Consider the following 17,392-nt stretch of genomic DNA (forward strand, 5'->3'; position numbering starts at 1 on the left):
TGATTAGAACTGAAAAAACCTCTTGGATGAAGATGAAAGGTCTTCAAGAACCTAAAAGAGATGATGCAGTTTTCAGTCATTTGACATTTAGATCAACTGCAACAAGACTCTACTCTCTTTTGTTGTTTCTTGTAGGCTCCATTTCAAGTATTAGCAATATGGTCTCATAAAATACTCAAGAAAAAGATTCAATAAAAGGAGTATGTCTCGATGCGGCTGTACAATATTAAAAACAATGGTGGCCTTTTTGTTTGTTACTCAGAATCACACAGCTCTATGGGCTTATGAAGCTGTTTGTGTATCAGAGTGTAACAGAAAGACGTCAGCTCTGATCACAGATACCAAGGATAACAGAGGAGGAAGAGCAATAAGCAGCTTCCTGACAGCAGTTCTGTAGTAACGCCGATGATGCCTCCTTGTATAAACACAAATCATCTCCTCTCTGAGCAGAAACTCTCCTCTCCTTCCATTTGTTTGTTTCCTCTTCCTCCTGCTGTGTGTTGTGATTGCTCATCCATTTTTAATGCCTCTGTGTGTTTTATGGTTTCGTTTGTTGCTCGTTATTGAGATCGAACGTCCTCCGCAGACCGAAGACAACATCGCCATGAACCGAGTATATCCGTTGCCGTTATTAGATCTGCAGCGCTGTTTTATTTTATTAGACACACCTAACTGAAACTGATGCGGTCTAATTGAAGTGCCCAGCAGTGAATCTTATTTTCATCAATAAGGGAAGGCTAGATATTAGAATCAGCTCTCAGCCCAAAGCAATAAATTATGAAAAAAAATACATCCTCTGCCTCCAAAATGACCGTAAAGTTGAAGCAACATGTCTTTAAAGAAGCAAGAGCGAAACCGAACCTAACAGCCTTCATTAAGGGAGGATTTATTTCTGGGATGTTGTATTAGACTGAATTAGTTTTAGGCACCTAATCAAGCAGCAGCTGCATGTGGATACAAGAGCTTAAAATATTAAATTAAAGTCCATAATCTGTTCAGATATACGCTGCGAAAGATGTGATTATGTGCCTGGGGTGAATCTTTTGGTGCTTTGTCATGTTCCTCGGGCCATCACTGAGCTGTTTTTACTTTTAAATTAGTGATTTTTGTGTCTCATTTGCATCATTATGTTTAATTTTGTGTTCATTTTACATAAAACTTTTTGTAATTTTGTGTCTGGTTTGCACCATTTTGAGTCTATTTTATGTAGTTTTGTTCATTTTTTGTTGTTTTGTGTGTAATTTGTGTCATTTTGGATGTCATTTGTCATTTGGTCCAATTTTTTTGTCATTGTGTTTCTTATTTGTGACATTTTGTGTCTTGTTTTTGTCATGTTTGTGTTGTTTTATTTTCATTTTTCTTCCATTTCTTGTTTATGACATTTAGTTTTTGTCTTTTTGGGTCAGTTTTGTCTCCTTTTTGCTGTATTGTGTCTGGTTTTTGTCATGTTGAGTTTTTAATTTTTCATTTGTGTCAATTTGTGTCATTTTGTGCCTCATTTGCATCATTATATCTCATTGTTTTATCGTTTCACATCTAACTTATTGCAATTTTGTGTCCTGTTTGCATCATTATGTGTCTTATTTGTGTTGTTTTATCTCTAATTTGTGTTATTTTGGGCATCATTTTGTCCCATTTTTTTTAGTTTTGTTTCTCATTTATGTCATACCGTGCCCTGTTTATATTGTTTTGTATCACGTTTGTGTTGTTTTATGTCTCATTTTACTTTCATGTCTTGTTTCTGACTTTTAGTTTTGAATTTCAGTTGTTTTATGTCCTGCTTGCATCCTTATGTCTGGTTGTTTCACATATACTTTTTTGTAATTCTGTGTCTGATTTGTGTAGTTTTGTTCAATTTTTTTGTTGCTTTGTGTCCAATTTATTTGAATTTGGGTGCCGTTTGTCCATTTGTCCAATTTTTTTGTTGTTTTGTGTCTTGTTTCTATTGTTTTGTGGCATGTTTGTGTTGTTTTATGCTGTTTATGTCTCGTTTTAGTTTTGTGTCTTGTTTCTGATATTCTTTTCAGAATATCTAAGCCACTGCATAAAGTAAAGTGGAAATTCCGTTATTGTTATTCTAGGAAAACCACCTTTGATGACCTTGTGAGTCAATTCAGAATTAAACGGCTCCGTAAAAATTCCTGTTGAAACAAAATAAACGGACATTTAGAAAATAGTTCCCTTCTTTGTTCTGTTTTATTGTGATTGTTGTCAAGGTGATGGTCGTCGCTGTGTTCTCTGCTGTCAGCTGACCGAGCTGCTGTTTTTACATTGTTAGCCCGAGGGGATCGCAGCTGATCACACCACAAACATTCCTGATTTTCCACCAATGACAACAGATCAATAAAATCTGCGCTTCCTCTTCGACTCACGCACCTACAGAGGCCTTCGTCAATACCACTGACAGATGCTAAATGTGAGGGCAAGAGAAGAAAGAAAAAATACGGTCTGTCTGAGGCCAGAGTGTCCCCATAGATAATGACCTGAATTCTCAATTAGAATCCTTATTTTCAAGATTATTTTCTGATCATTGTTCGTTTTATATAAACTGTACGTCACTGCCGACTAAAACAAATCTTGCAGTTTTAGATAAGATGTGTGTTTTTTTTTCCTGTGACAGGAATCCATTCATTCGCTTTATTTAATTCATCCATCATGGCGACGATCGTGTCTGCTCTCCTAATGACTGTTCTTGTTGTTTCTACCAATACATTTGTCAAAGCAAATACATTTGAACACTTGCTGTGTTAATAGTGGGAATACAACAATGCTGATGTGTTATTTTTCAATAATAATCACACGTAACAACAAAAGGTGCCATTTAAGATTATTTCTCTTTAAGTGCTTCCACTTATTGGCAAAACATAGGAGGGACAGCTGAATAACTGCTGCTTTTGCGAATTTTGTACCAGAAATAAAACGGGAAGTTGGGAAATGCCATGATTTTACCAAAATCAAAAGCATTTGGAAGAAAAAAGCAAAGCTGTGCAGTGTTAAAAAGGAATTATCTCTGATTAGAAGGACTGTAGGTAAAACATCTTCGCACTAGTAGTTTGACTGATGAATGGGATCACTTTGTATTTTTAATTATACTGTCTGAGGTTTACTGAAAGGAGGAGTTCCTGCCAAATCACTGCCCTCTTTGTAATAAAGAACAGTGCTATGCATGCTTCTTCTCAGCTGACTGAATTAGAGTCTTATGATCCTCTCTAAATATACCACATTTAGCCGTGAGGTAAACAGAACCCAGACTACAACTCAGCAGATACAGACAATTCACACACTCAAAAATTACGCATGAAAGCTGCATTCCAACACATCGTCCAGTAGTGTGAGCAGCATGAGTACACAAGATATCTCTAAAATCCCATGCAGATTACAAGATGTATTTCTATTATATAATGGCTTTTGTTTTCAACGGAGAAACCATGTCTGTCTTGGTTTAAGAATTAGAGCCTGACTGATACTGGATTCTTGGGGTAAATACAGATTTTTAAGGGGCAATATTCTGATATATAACCGATACAATACTATACATACATGTGAGATATTTATGTTTTAAAGACGTTTTAAAGAGGGTCACTAATGTTCCAGCAATGTGTTTTACAGAGTAGTTAGCAACTTGCTTAGAAAATACTGCTCGACTCCGCATGACTGTATCTGATAGATCCGTGTTTAAAGCACGGTCAGGATTGGGAGCATCCATCCATCCTCTATACACCACTTTATCCTCACTAGGGTCGTGGGGGGTGCTGGAGTCTATCCCAGCTGACTCGGGTGAAGGGAGGGGACACCCTGGACAGGTCACCAGTCTGTCGCAGGGCTACATATACAGACACACAATCACACTCGCATTCATACCTACGGACAATTTAATTTAATTCAGTTAACCTCAGCATATTTTTGGACTGTGGGAGGAAGCCGGAGTACCCGGAGAAAACCCACGTATGCACAGGGAGAACATGCTAACTCCATGCAGAAAGATCCCAGGCCCACCCCGGGATTTGAACCGGGGATGTTCTTGCTGCAAGTCGAAAGTGCTAACCACTACTCCACAGTGCAGTCCGATTGGGAGCATCAACCTCACATTTTTAATGTGTTTCTGGAGTTTGAAGGTTTTTGGAAATTGGCCATTATTCTGGAAGAGGCCTGGTTTGCAAAGAGGTTGATGGTATGTAAAGTTATATCGTCTGCATAGAAGTAGACTTTACAGAGTTCGGTTGGGAGGGGAAATGCAAGGGGTCAGAACAAACTGATTAAAAAAAGCTGGCTCTGTGGTTGGAATCGGATTGAACACATTGGAGGACGAGGTGGAGAGACTGGCACTGAGCAAGATGGAGGCCATTCTGACCAACATGGATCATCCACTTCACATCTGCCTCAATGAACAACGAAACATCAGTGGACGGCTCCTATCCCTGCGCTGCAAGACCGAAAGATTCAGGAAATCTTTCTTGCTATCTCAGCAGTCAGGCTATTCAGTTCAAAATTAAACTGATAAGAACCCTGACAACTGAATTTCCCTTTGAGGATGAATAAAGTGATTCTGATTCTGATTCTGAAATGGAGTAAATAAACGTGCCTAATATTAATCCTTGAGGGACACCTTTATCAACCATCTGGGGACTTTAAGAGCTTGTTACAGAAACATCTAAACCTACAGAAAGCAGCTCATTCATAATAAAAAAATGTTGCAGTCAATAAAATTAAAAGCCTTAACTAAATGAGTGTAATGCTACGGTGAACAAAAACATTCAACACAGGTAAAGAATATTCTCAAAACACAATTCTAAAGTCTTCCAATGACCGAACGTCCTCTGTAAAATGTTTCTTTATTGTGATATATTGATAAAGATATAGAACTATCTGCCTGCAATGTTCTGTCGATGTTGCTGAGGTGACATATGAAGTTCTTTTATAAAACATTACCAGAATGTTACAGGATTACGTGATCACAGAGGGACGACGCACTCAGTGCAACAAACGGAAAACGTTTTAAGAATATTACTGCATAATGATCTAACAATGTCTTTAGAGACTGCTAATTCTGCCTTCAAAGAGAACATTCTGGAAACTAAACTTTGCAGAACTTCCTCAGAAAGTTTAATAACAAAAAACATCTAGCTGGGCTGAAGACAGGCCTAAATACCTAAATGCTAGTATTTTGAAAATGTCACTATTCCCACTCTTTGCACCCCTTTTTCTGCTGAGGTTTAATGCCACCAACAGTTGATCTGAGGCGATTAACTAGTAATATTCACCCGACTGCATTCTTTTACATTAACTTTCGTGGATTTAGTTGCAGAGCTGCTGCCGTGCTGTGGGTGTATTTTGGTTTTAACCCAAAGAAAAAAGGAGAGCCGAATAACTCGGAGGAGGAGATTTGTTGGAATTACAGCAAAAAGGTGGCAATCAAAGGCGCAAATGCAACAATTAGAGCTGTAAAAGTAATAGAAGCAGACAAATTGCAATTTTTTCAATGCAAATTAATTGGCAATACCATCTCAGGATTATGGCTGCCCTCGTAGCACTGGTTTTGTCCTGTTATTTACAATTTTCACACTGTCTTTTCTACTTTCTCATGAGTTTTTTTTCACTCAGACTCTCACACAAACTCAGTATTTTCCCAGAAAGTCATGTTGTAGTCGGGACGACCTCTTGATCCCCACTATCATAATTCAACATGGCAGCAGTAGCACAACAACATACAAAGACCCAGACCATCTCCTTCCTCTGTCTGGGTATGTTTTCTATCCACCGAGTTGGTTTTGTTTGGCTCTTATTTCCTTTTCTCTGCGTTTCTTTAATCATGTTCTGTTTCACACCCAACCAGAATACCAAATGAAGCTAAAACTTGAGTTTTTATCCGTTCATGACCGTGCCTTTCTGTCTTGTTTTGTTCAGGTTTATTGCAGTCATCACTATGACTGAAGGGGATTATGACTACCTGATAAAGCTCCTGGCCCTGGGGGACTCCGGCGTGGGGAAGACCACTTTCCTCTACCGGTACACAGACAACAAGTTCAACCCCAAGTTCATCACCACAGTCGGCATCGACTTCAGGGAAAAGAGAGTGGTGAGTCCTCCAGTCTGTCTCGTCTTGAGGCATGAAAGCAGGAAAATAAGTCGCTAATTTATCCTCGACTTCATCTCAGGTTTTCGCCCAGCTTTCTGTTGCACCTTACATGCAGGTGATGGAGGCTTGGTTGCCATAGCTACCGGGGCATTTTCGTCCACGCATTTTCTCTGGGCTTCACTTATCGAAGAACAAACAGTGGGTCAGGTCAGGTCTGGATTTCTGCTGCTTTTTTCTCCCACAGTGGCTGCTGCTCTGAGTCACACTCCACTTATTATAACTTATACATGAAAACCAAGGATCAGATCCAGGCTGGATAAACAAGACAGAATAAATGATCTGTCAAAAGATGCCATAGGTTAACTAGTTAGTTTCTAACATTATAATTGGTGTTGCATTCATGAATGGAAAAACAAAAGGAATGGCATGAAGACCTATGAGCTGAAACAATACGACTTCTTGCTGATGAAGGAAATAACAATGACAACAATTATCTGGTAGCAGCTGCACATGTCAAACACTACCGTTCAAAAGTTTGGGGTCGCTTAGAAATGTCCTTATTTTTGAAAGAATAGCAGTTATTTTTCAATGAAGATAGCATTTAATTAATCATAAATCCAGTCTAGACATTGTTAATGTGCTAAATGACTGTTCTAGCTGGAAACGGCTGATTTTTAATGGAATATCTCCATAGGGGTACAGAGGAACATTTCCAGCAACCATCACTCCTGTGTTTTAATGCTACATTGTGTTAGCTAATGGTGTTGAAAGGCTACCTGATGATTAGAAAACCCTTTTGCAGTTATGTTAGCACATGGATAAAAGTGGGAGTTTTCATAGAAAATATGAAATAACCTGAGTGATCCCAAACTTTTGAACAGTAGTGTAACAGATGGTTAGTAAAGCAGCTGTAAAGACTTGAATGACTTTGACAAGAACTTAATCAGAATGGTCAAATGACTGGATCGGAGCAACTCCACAACTGTAAGGCTTGTTGTCATCCTGTCAAACAGAAGTAGTCCTTAACAGCTGGAAACCATGCAGTTGTTGATTTCTGGTCTAGACTGATTCGTTCTCCATCCTCTCTTATGGATCATTTAGAATTATAAGAATTTAATTAAGTTACTTTTGTTGTTATTCCACTTTGGAGACTCTCATGTAGATCCTGATTCTGTTTGATTCTGCAGGTTTTTAATAAACTCAGAGAAAATAGTTTTAAACAACTGGAAGCAACAAATTTAAGCTCCAGCACTGTCTTTGTGAATATGTTGGCATACTGAGATTAGCACTTAGCTCAAAGTGTTTGCAGTATAGTCTAACAAAGGTGCTAGCATGGCTATTTATTTAAGACTAACCCTCAACAGCTGCAAACAACAACAGTGCAGCTTCCAACGGTTTTAAATTAATGTCTTTATGAGATTCTTTATGTATTCAAAGCAGTTTGCTGCAAATTTTCATTAAAATAATTGAAACTAAAAAAGCCTGTGTGTAAAAAAAGGTTTTTAATTCATTTAACGAGTGTTCAGATTCAAAATTTCTGACTGGTTTTCGCCCCAGATTATTCATCCACATTCCAAATTTTGATGTTGTGGTGAAGCCCGTACCTTCCAAAGCTATTTTTAAAAAGTCTGTTATGGCCATTTTCTAAGTGTAGACTTTTAACATTTCTAAATGTTGAGGTTTCATTGTGGTTAAGAGACAAAACCTTCTTGGGTATGGTTCAGAAGTGCTTAATAGTAAATATTTGATGTTGTATTTGAAGCATTAGCTGCCTCATAGAGCACACATACTGGGTGTGCAACAGTGACAGGATTAACAGCAATATAGTAGCAGAACATATAGATCTGGGCCGTGAATATATTAAAATCTCTGCCTCTTTGGAGATTTGACACCCATGGACCCTGGGGAATATGACCGTGACATATCCTGACAAGTCTTATTAAAATCATTTTGGGTTTGAAAGGTGTTTGATGAGACAGAATCAGTTTTTAGTCACATCTGGATGGACTCTGTGGTTTTGCTAAAGGATAACTGACAGGTTGAAGGACTTAAAATAGATTTTTTAGGACTTTGCATGATGTCATGTTACAGGGTGAATTTGGGAGCGGTCAGACACCTTCCTGGTGTCATATATAGATCATATCTGTCTGTTTTAAGATAAAAAAAAACACTTTGCAGCCTCCTTTCCTGTCTATAGAGAGGTTCATGCATGATTTTGTGAGGAGCACAGCTTCAAACTGTCACTTAGTTGTTGAAAACATCCACAGCTGCTGATAAAGTCATGTCAGGACGAATATATGCAGATGTAAAATGCAGTTATGTGACTCAGAGAGTGGGCGAGTCTTGGTTCGGTCAGCAGTTTGATCACCTCGGTGCTCTGCTGCCTTCGCACGTCTCAAATACAGACAATGCAGCTTTAAGCCCACCACTCCGGATGACTCATAGGATTGATTATTGTTCCTCACCTCCTCTCTCGGTGTGTGTTTTTGTGTGTGTGTTCGTGCTGAGGTCACACCCCGTTTTCAACACCGTCTGAAGTCAGACAGAAGCAGCCACATGTGTGATCACGGCTGTAGTTCGCTGCTGTCGTACGTTCCTTCTCCGAGGCCTTGGGCTGAATTCTGACTAGTTTGTTTGTCCTCTGAGTCACTGAACCAGGAGTTTGTAGATGGAAGTCACATGCAATTTAAGAGAACTTTAAGCATCTGCTGCCGAGATCTTGGTCCTGATACCACCAGGTACCTTTGTAGGTCTTGTATAGTCTATACCTCAACAGGTCTCCACAAAGAACTAATAATATATTAACCAGGAGGTTTGGTTCAGCATAGAGAATCCATGCTGTCAGATTTACTGCCTGAATTAAAGGTCAGTTTGCACCTGGAGAACCGAGTCAAAACCACCACGGAGCCTCTTGTTACTGCTGTGAACACATCGGCGTAAACTCAGCCTTAAAGAGTGTCAGAGGAGGTGTCAGAGTGTCTCATCTGGGAGAGTCGGAGGTGCAAATGACCCCCGAGGCCTACTGCAAAGACACAGACACACCAGAGTTCATTATTACAGTCAGAATCGCTGTCCAGACCAGTGTTGGTCTTGCTGAGATACAGTCAAGCCGTGAAGAGATGGAAAAAATAATCCTGGAGTAAGATGGTGCATATTTTTTGAAGTATCATTGAGAAGATATTAGATAGTGGAAGGTCAGTTCAAGTAGTAGATCTGAGAGTTTGATTTATCGCGTGCTGAAATGCTGCACAATGGACTCATGGTACTAAGAGGAAGGATTTTACTCAATAATGTTCTCAAGGTGACTATCTAACCTCTCGACAGTGGATTTACACGAATTACCTTCTGAAGAATCCTCCTCTAAATTGCTGAACTTGCATGTACAGCCTGATGATATGGTCAAAAATACCTGACAGTTCATGTTTGAATAGTTTTTTCTGCAGAATGCCGGAAAACTAAAACTGATTTAAATTACATTTTTTAGTCCTTTTATTGGGAGTCAAAGAAGCAGTCAGTTATAACCTGATTACACATAAACAAAAAACTGCTGTACTGTGAAAGTTTTTACTGGATTCCACTAAATTTTCAAGGAAGCCTCAGTAATTACGTTACGCAACACATTTTAATATATTTTCTGAGAGAGCTGTCATCTGAAATGTCTTCTACAAAGGTCAGTCTGTTGCTGTGCCTTAAATGGGACATTAACTTTAAATTTATACAACAAATATCCAGTCTTTAACAATCTGATTAATATTTACCTACACAGAACCGTTTAGGAAGCTGGTCATTAGAAGCTGTTTGCAAAAGTTCAGGCACTTTGAGAAAACAGTCGGGCATTTCAAGTTACGAGAACATTGTAGAAAAGTTTTGTTTTGGTAATTTGATTCAAAAAGATAAACTTCTAAAGTTTCTTTATTCATTCAACATAAAGTTAAATATTTCTTGTTATGTTTTAATTTTGGTGGTTGTGGTGTTTAGCTCAGGAAAAGAAGAAATCGGGTATCTGATATAGTTAGAATATTTCATTTGAAGTTTGAGTAAACTACTATTTAAAGAGTATAAATACCTTGTATCTGTTGGTGTAGTTTCATCACATGCAGCTGCAATCACGGGGAAGATCGCTGACTTGAAAGTTGTGCAGAAGACAATCACTGATGAAATGAAATGTTCTAATTATCTGAGAACCAGATTCCTGCTTTTAATGAACTATAAGCCATAATAATTAAAATTTAAAAAAAAAAGGATTGAAATATTTCACTACTAGTCCAGAATATTTAAAAATATGTGAAAATTTACCTTTTTGAATTCAATTGTGAAAAAAATGAGCATCTGCCGGTGTCTACTCACAGGTTGCTGACTGGTTTGTCCATGTGTAGACGGGTCAGAAGTAGTTTGAAGCTTTACAGGATAGATTCTCTTGTGATTGTGATCTTACGGCCTCTATAAATATTTGCAGAAGAAAGGTGCTGAGAAGTAAAGAAAAGTCTTGCAGAAGACTCAAAAATAACCCCAAAATCAGACCAGTTCGTATGGGACTAAAACATTGCATGACCACTGTGAATTCTGGTGGAAATTTTACTTTACAAATAAGAACATAAGAACATGGCAGATTTTCACAGAATTGAGATGAAGGACAACCTCCACAATTATAAGAAATTAGTACTTAAATGGTACAAAACCAGTGCTGTGTGAACAGAAGTGCAGAGAGGTGTTGCTGGACTATAGTTTTAAGCAATGCCTCTCAGGACGATATCCACAAATGAAAAATATACATTTGTACACCTACACAAAGTTATTTGATCTTTTCTCAAGAGTCTAAACTAGCTAAACTTCTGTCATTTGTTTCTCCTCAGGTCTACACAGCGACTAACCCCAATGGGACGGCCACAGGGAAAACCTTCAAGGTCCACCTTCAGCTCTGGGACACAGCTGGACAGGAGAGGTGGGCTGCTTATCCCATTAACTCTGGATCTTTTCCCACGAAGGGGGGAAACTACTGTAAAGATAACGGGTTGTCAGCTGGTTCACATGTCACTGGTGATATCTAGGTGGTTAGATGTTAGTGATTCTTTGTTTTGGAGCCACAGCACAGACGCTGAAAGTTGAATCTGTAGACTGTTCAGAAAAGATGAACCGTTGCTGTAGATGCTGATGTTACCCATTGGTTTGTTGTCTGCTGTGCTGAAGTTCTGGACATACCTATTGGGTCACTCTAAAACCTCTGGTGCTTTACAGTCTATTTTAGTTCTGTTTTAGTTCAGTTCCATTCATGGCCACTGCATGCTGGCCTGGTTCAGACTTGTAAATCACTATTTATCTAGATCTGGTTTTACTGTCCACTGATGGTGGTTTCTGCATGTTGAGGAGACGATTATCTAAAATGTATCTTCTTAAAAGTTATCCAGCAACCTAGCTACATCTATAATACCAACAATAATGACAAGTGAATCCCAAAAATAGCAACAAGTATAGATGAGACTAGCCTAGTTACAGAATTAAGTTGAAGAAACAGCGACTTTTTTCGACATAATTCTTTGAAAATGTTACCTTCTCCAAGCAAAAGTGCTCTGTTTGTCAGTTACAGACAGCATTAACAAGATGGAATAAAAAGGAAAACACAATGCTAAGATGAGCAAATGAACTGAAATGGCCCAGTCTGTTAACTCGAGTCCAAGAAATTGCTGATTGTATTGAACTGAATGGGGAAAACCAGAGTGTTTCCTCAAAAGTACTTACAGAAACTTATATCTTAGCTCTTTTAAAGTATATTGTGAACATTAAGACCCAAAAAGATGATCTCTTTTGGAGCCTGTGGATTGAATGCATCAAGTTCTGGTGAGTTTTTAAAGCTTTAGTATGACTTTAAGCAGTGCTGCAACACTTTCACATTCTCCCATTTTTAAAACTTCCCTGCAAAATGTAGAAAAAAACTGTAATAAAAGCAACGCCCACTGCTGGGATCTGGCGTGTATACCCACAGAAAGGTTGAAAGGGGAAACAACAGATCAGTATTTGTGACTCCATCCGTCAATCATGCGAGTGTGTGGTCTCTAATTGGACCCAACCTTGATCTGTTGATTCGGTTTCTAAAGGCCTGATGACTCACTGCTGGATGAGTCAGTGGCAGTTACATAATTTTAATTGCATTTATTCGGCTCAGTGTAACGGAACAGTTTACTGTTTTCTTACACAGAAAAACGTCCTCGTGGGGTGAAGGTTGGGTTTGAACGTCGGGGTTAGGGGTTCTTCCCCCAGCAGACGAGTCTTAATGCACACGTTTGTGTCTTTTCTACGTCAGTTTGTAGTAAAAATGTCTTTATTTATGCAAAGGAAGACACAAAAGGGAGGCTCTTGGTAATTCTTTATTCCTTTTAATGAATTATTCTCCAGTTTTCTCATTTCATATTGTCTCTGCTGAGTCAACACACACTCGGATTTTGTGTTTCAGGAAGTTTTCTATTTAAAATTGCATGTGACACCTTTTCGCATCAATTATGAATTAATTACTTTATGAATCCTGGAACTCAGATGCTTTTCACCAAGATTTCTGCTCAAGTTTACAACTATATGCACATTTAAAGCACCTGTCTGTGGTTTTTATGAATCGCGTACATTCATTCTCCGCTATAACTGCATTTATGTAATGTATTTTATGTACTTTTTTTGTAGTATTGCATCATAAAATGGCAAAGTTCAACAAAAAACTCCCCCAATTTTGAACAAAAACATGTTTTTGCACTTGTGGGTAATTTTTGACTTCTTAAAAAAGAGTTAACGAACTTAAGGTGGAATAAATTCTGTTTCTGCTCCTTTCCTTGTCTCCAAAAAACATAAATCTTTGTGAATACATGCTGACATGAACGAATGATTACAACTTTCCCAATTGAAAACAATTGTTTCTTCTTATTATTTACAGTTGGAAAACGGGACATTTTGATTGTGGTTTCTTCTACTTTCATTTTATTTATTAGTCATGCATGACATTGCCTTTACTGCCACCTTCTGGCAAAACTATACTCCCTAGTTTGTTTGATTTATACGCTCCTTCTTTAACTTTTTGCCACAAAAGTAAAAGTTGCTTTTCACTCATATGGAAACACATCATATGTTACCAAAGTAGCCGTAAAACAAGATTATACACACACATTTTGGCCATGAACTTGAAATAGTTAGATATTAAATCCTTGTTACAGCCTTCACATAATTCTGAGACATAAATCCAACATGTCTAACAGTACACTTGAAAAACATCAGATTACTTTGTAGTTTACAGCTTGTTTTTTAAATTTTTTGAGAAAAAAACATCCTCCTCCGCCTCCTTTGTATTCTGGCTTCTCTACTGTGGAAGCACTGCTGACTCAGATCACAATACTGTTTGTGTTTGTTGTACTTAATTATATTCTCCACAAAAGCTTCAGCGGTTGTTTGAGCTCGTAATTCATATTCAGATTTAGTGAATAAAAACAGACCCAGACTACAGAAAATGACCCGCCTCTGTCTGAAGTATTGTTACCATGAATAATGTTGTTTTTCAAAATAAAAGCCCTCCGCTGCTTTCATGTTTTTGCTGAGGCGGACATCCTGTATCTCCTGCATCTCCCTGAAACTTACAGCTATACATCATAAATTCATCCTGTCTGCTGTGGAAACAGCTGTCATATCTGCTGCTTCATCCTGACTGTTTGCGTGTTAAATATTTGCCTTTAAATAATGTTTACTTAGTTATGTTCCCTACCGGTGTCACGCTAACATGCATGAGAACATCCAGATCAAACAGAAAGTTTATTACGTTACTAACTAGTGTGGACAGAAACAGCAGCACGTGTTTGCTTTTTATTCGTTTTCTTCATTTAAGGTTTAAAATAGTGATTTTAACAAATCATTATAAAATAATTGGTCAGTGCTTCTCAGTTTGTTTTTTGTGCAATAAGGTTTATACATTGGGTTATTCCATCTCACATTATCTGCGACCTTCATTAAATCATTAACTATAAGTATTTTAAATGCTATGTGTGAAATTTCTAATTTACATATCAAGTATTTTCTGAGATCTGATTTAAAAAAATGCTAGTTAACCCAAAAATTGCAAACAAAAAAAATATGCTCAAGTTAAAATAAATTTTAAAAAGCTCTTAGTTATATTTGGAGAAACATTTTAAACTCCAGAACTCTACTTGGATCAGACTTTCTACCAATGTTTTAGTTTTTGTGCTACAACTTGTCAAACCTGCTCAATTAGTTATGAAAGTTTAAGAAAAATAGTGCTCGTTTCACTTTCTGCAACCAAGTATTGCAGATTTAAAGTATTCTGTATGTTTAGTTTTGTATTATTGTGACATGCAGCTACATATGGTTCAGAAATTATCACGAGTAGACTTCTGAATTTTCAATATTTTGTTAATTTCGGCTCAAAAATGGGATATTTCATGATATCTTCAAATTTGTTTTTGTATTTCAACTCACCCATGATCAGAAATGATTTATTCTACTTGTCCAATATTACAGATTCTGAATCAATGACATGTTGAGAAATAGCAGAGAAAATTTCAGGGTTTTATCTTTAATAGTTCCGCAGATATTGTTGTTCAAACAGACTCAAATTTCAATGTGAGAAAAAACTTGCTCAAAGTTAGGAAATTTAAAAAAAGAAACTATCTGGTAAAGTTTTGTGTCTATATATCTATGTAAAACCTTTGGAATATCTTCATAAATGCCTATATTTGGTTCTGTTTTTTGAAATTGCACATTTTTTTTGTTTACTTTTGCATACTATTTGCACTGCAAATAAAACATTTGTACATTCTTTACATGAGACATTTTGCATTTTATATTTGTCTTATTGTTTATTTTTATATACTTCTATTTTATTTACTTCTATAAAAAATTGAGACAAATCAGAAATCTTCTTCGGCATCCTTCCGTCTTCAGAGACGATGGAGTAGTTCCAATAAGTGTCGGTTTACCTGCACTTGCGTGAGTGGCTGTAGAGTCCCATTTGCGAGTGGCCGTCCCGGCGGCACTTGGCACAGACAAAGGATGATGCTTCCTGATTTCTCTGGCAATCCTTTCGCCTGGAATGTTTTGAGGCGATGGCTTCATTTCTCAGGAGTTCCCCCTCGCAAACCCCATACTTCACAGTTGATCGCCAAGACGCACGGTCCTCAGCTAGACTTTCCCAGTAAAATGGTTGAGTAGATATTGCTCTTAAAACCTGATTAGACTTGGATTGACTTATCCAAAGTTTTGGCCACTTGGGGGCAGCAGAGATGAACTTCAAACACTAACGACTGCATATTATTGGCGAAGCTGATATTCTGAATATTTTGGCAAAAAGTTGCTTGTCTATACACTACTGTTCATAAGTTTGGGGTCATTCAGGCAATTTTATGTTTTCCATAAAAACTCACACTTTTATCCATGTGCTAACATAACTGCAAAAGGGTTTTCTAATCATCAATGAGCCTTTCAACAGCATTAGCTAACACAATGTAGCATTAGAACACAGGAGTGATGGTTGCTGGAAATGTTCCTCTGTACCCCTATGGAGATATTCCATTAAAAATCAGCCGTTTCCAGCTAGAATAGTCATTTACCACATTAACAATGTCTAGACTGGATTTCTGATTCATTAAATGTTATTGTCATTGAAAAAAAAAATTCTTTCACAAATAAGGGCATTTCCAAGTGACCCCAAACTTTTGAACAGTAGTGTATATCTAGCAGCTGCTGAGCAACATTAGCATTCATCTAGAGTTTTGTTCCTGGTTGTCTGTTGAATATAAATAAAATATTTCACTTTGTTTTTGTCTCAACCACTGATGGAAATATCTGAAAATCTGGCAGCTAACAGCTCCATAATGTCTGAGCTGTGTTGGTCTTTGGTTTGGTGTTGAACAGGTATTCTGGCACTTTATTTCTTAGCTCTATTTCTATTTTTACTGTCAACGGAAACACTTGGAAGCAGTTTTTTTTAAATTAGTGGCTGCTTGAGAAAGTGCAGCTTCAGGCCAATCAGGTCTGACCTCAAAGGTCAGCTGCAGGCTTCGGTGTGTTTTAATCCCTAATTTGATCATTTTGTTAGCGTTATGGGCCTCGTATAGCAGCTTTGTTGTGCAGAAAACCAACATGGCGTTGTGTTTTGGTGTTTGTTGCAGGTTCCGCAGCCTGACGACGGCGTTCTTCAGGGACGCCATGGGCTTCCTCCTGATGTTCGATCTCACCAGCCAGCAGAGCTTTCTCAACGTCAGAAACTGGATGAGTATGTTCTTTTTCTATCTGCAGGGTGCATTCAAGGTTTTATTACATCGATTGATAAATTAAAAGAATATGGAGGTCATGTAGAACAAATCTGCAGGTTTTCTGCTCTACTAAAAGTCCCCTGATGCACCTGTTGGACATTCAGACATGCAAATCTACTGTTATTCAGTTCCACATTTGTATGAAATTTGTTTGTTTCTTTGCATTATTTTCCAGGTCAGCTACAGGCCAACGCCTACTGTGAGAACCCAGACATCGTTCTGGTCGGGAACAAGGCGGATTTGGCCGACCAGCGGGAGGTTCAGGAGAAACAGGCCAAGGAGCTGGCCGACAAATACGGGTAAGTTTACCGTTGATGTGCAGCGTTTGGTGCATCGACACTACAGACCAAAAGTTTGGAAGCAACTTCAAGTGTCTGTTCACAAAGTCTTTCCTAAAAACTAGTATGAACTCTGTGGATTTTAGGATGTATTTCCTGCATGATCAGACTTTGCATTCATTGATATGCACAATTTACCTTTAGGAATACATTGGTGTTACCAGGAATTTGCTGAATAAATGTAAACAAAAGGAAAGAAGCATTTAGTTTTAGAGTTGAGAAGATTTCAAAGAGTCACATCTTCAGGGTTTGGGTTTAGCTCTTTGACTTTTGAGAGTTTGAAAAAAATCCCAATAAATCTCAACTGTGTCTATAACTACCACAGAAAGAAGCAAATGAGTAAAGAAACAAGAGTATAGATACAAATACCTGATAATCATAGTAAATATCTAGCCTAGCCGCGCTAGACCCAGGTCTGAAGACACAAGGCTCTAGGAACTCTCGACAGGGAGGGAGGCGGGCTAAAAGGTTGTCTTTAAATCACTCTGCAGCAATTGGGTAGGTATACAACCAATCAGCGCAACGAATAGGCTGACGTAGTTCCTAGAGCGCCGGAAATCAGAGGATGCGGGAGTTCGGTGAAGCCTTATTTATACAGTCAATGGGTGAAGCTCAAGTTGAATTTTAGCTTCAAATCTTTAAGGGCTGTGGCCAAAGCCGAGTCGAAAGATAACGGTTTA

At 38.0% G+C, this 17,392-nt stretch overlaps 1 protein-coding gene across 2 annotated transcripts in view; it reads left to right on the plus strand.

Annotated features, from left to right (window-relative positions):
* LOC110957159 (ras-related protein Rab-27B-like) overlaps positions 1-17,392 on the plus strand; it is a 77,380-nt gene that overhangs the window by 53,202 nt on the left and 6,786 nt on the right. For both annotated transcript variants that reach the window (XM_022203043.2, XM_022203042.2), the window contains exons 2-5: positions 5,905-6,076; positions 10,930-11,018; positions 16,231-16,334; positions 16,550-16,673. In XM_022203043.2, coding sequence (XP_022058735.1) covers positions 5,924-6,076; positions 10,930-11,018; positions 16,231-16,334; positions 16,550-16,673 — 470 coding nt within the window. In that variant the 5' untranslated portion in view covers positions 5,905-5,923. The remainder of the gene's footprint in view (positions 1-5,904; positions 6,077-10,929; positions 11,019-16,230; positions 16,335-16,549; positions 16,674-17,392) is intronic.

The sequence above is a fragment of the Acanthochromis polyacanthus genome, chromosome 18, assembly GCF_021347895.1.
Source record: "Acanthochromis polyacanthus isolate Apoly-LR-REF ecotype Palm Island chromosome 18, KAUST_Apoly_ChrSc, whole genome shotgun sequence".
Lineage (NCBI taxonomy): Eukaryota > Metazoa > Chordata > Actinopteri > Pomacentridae > Acanthochromis > Acanthochromis polyacanthus.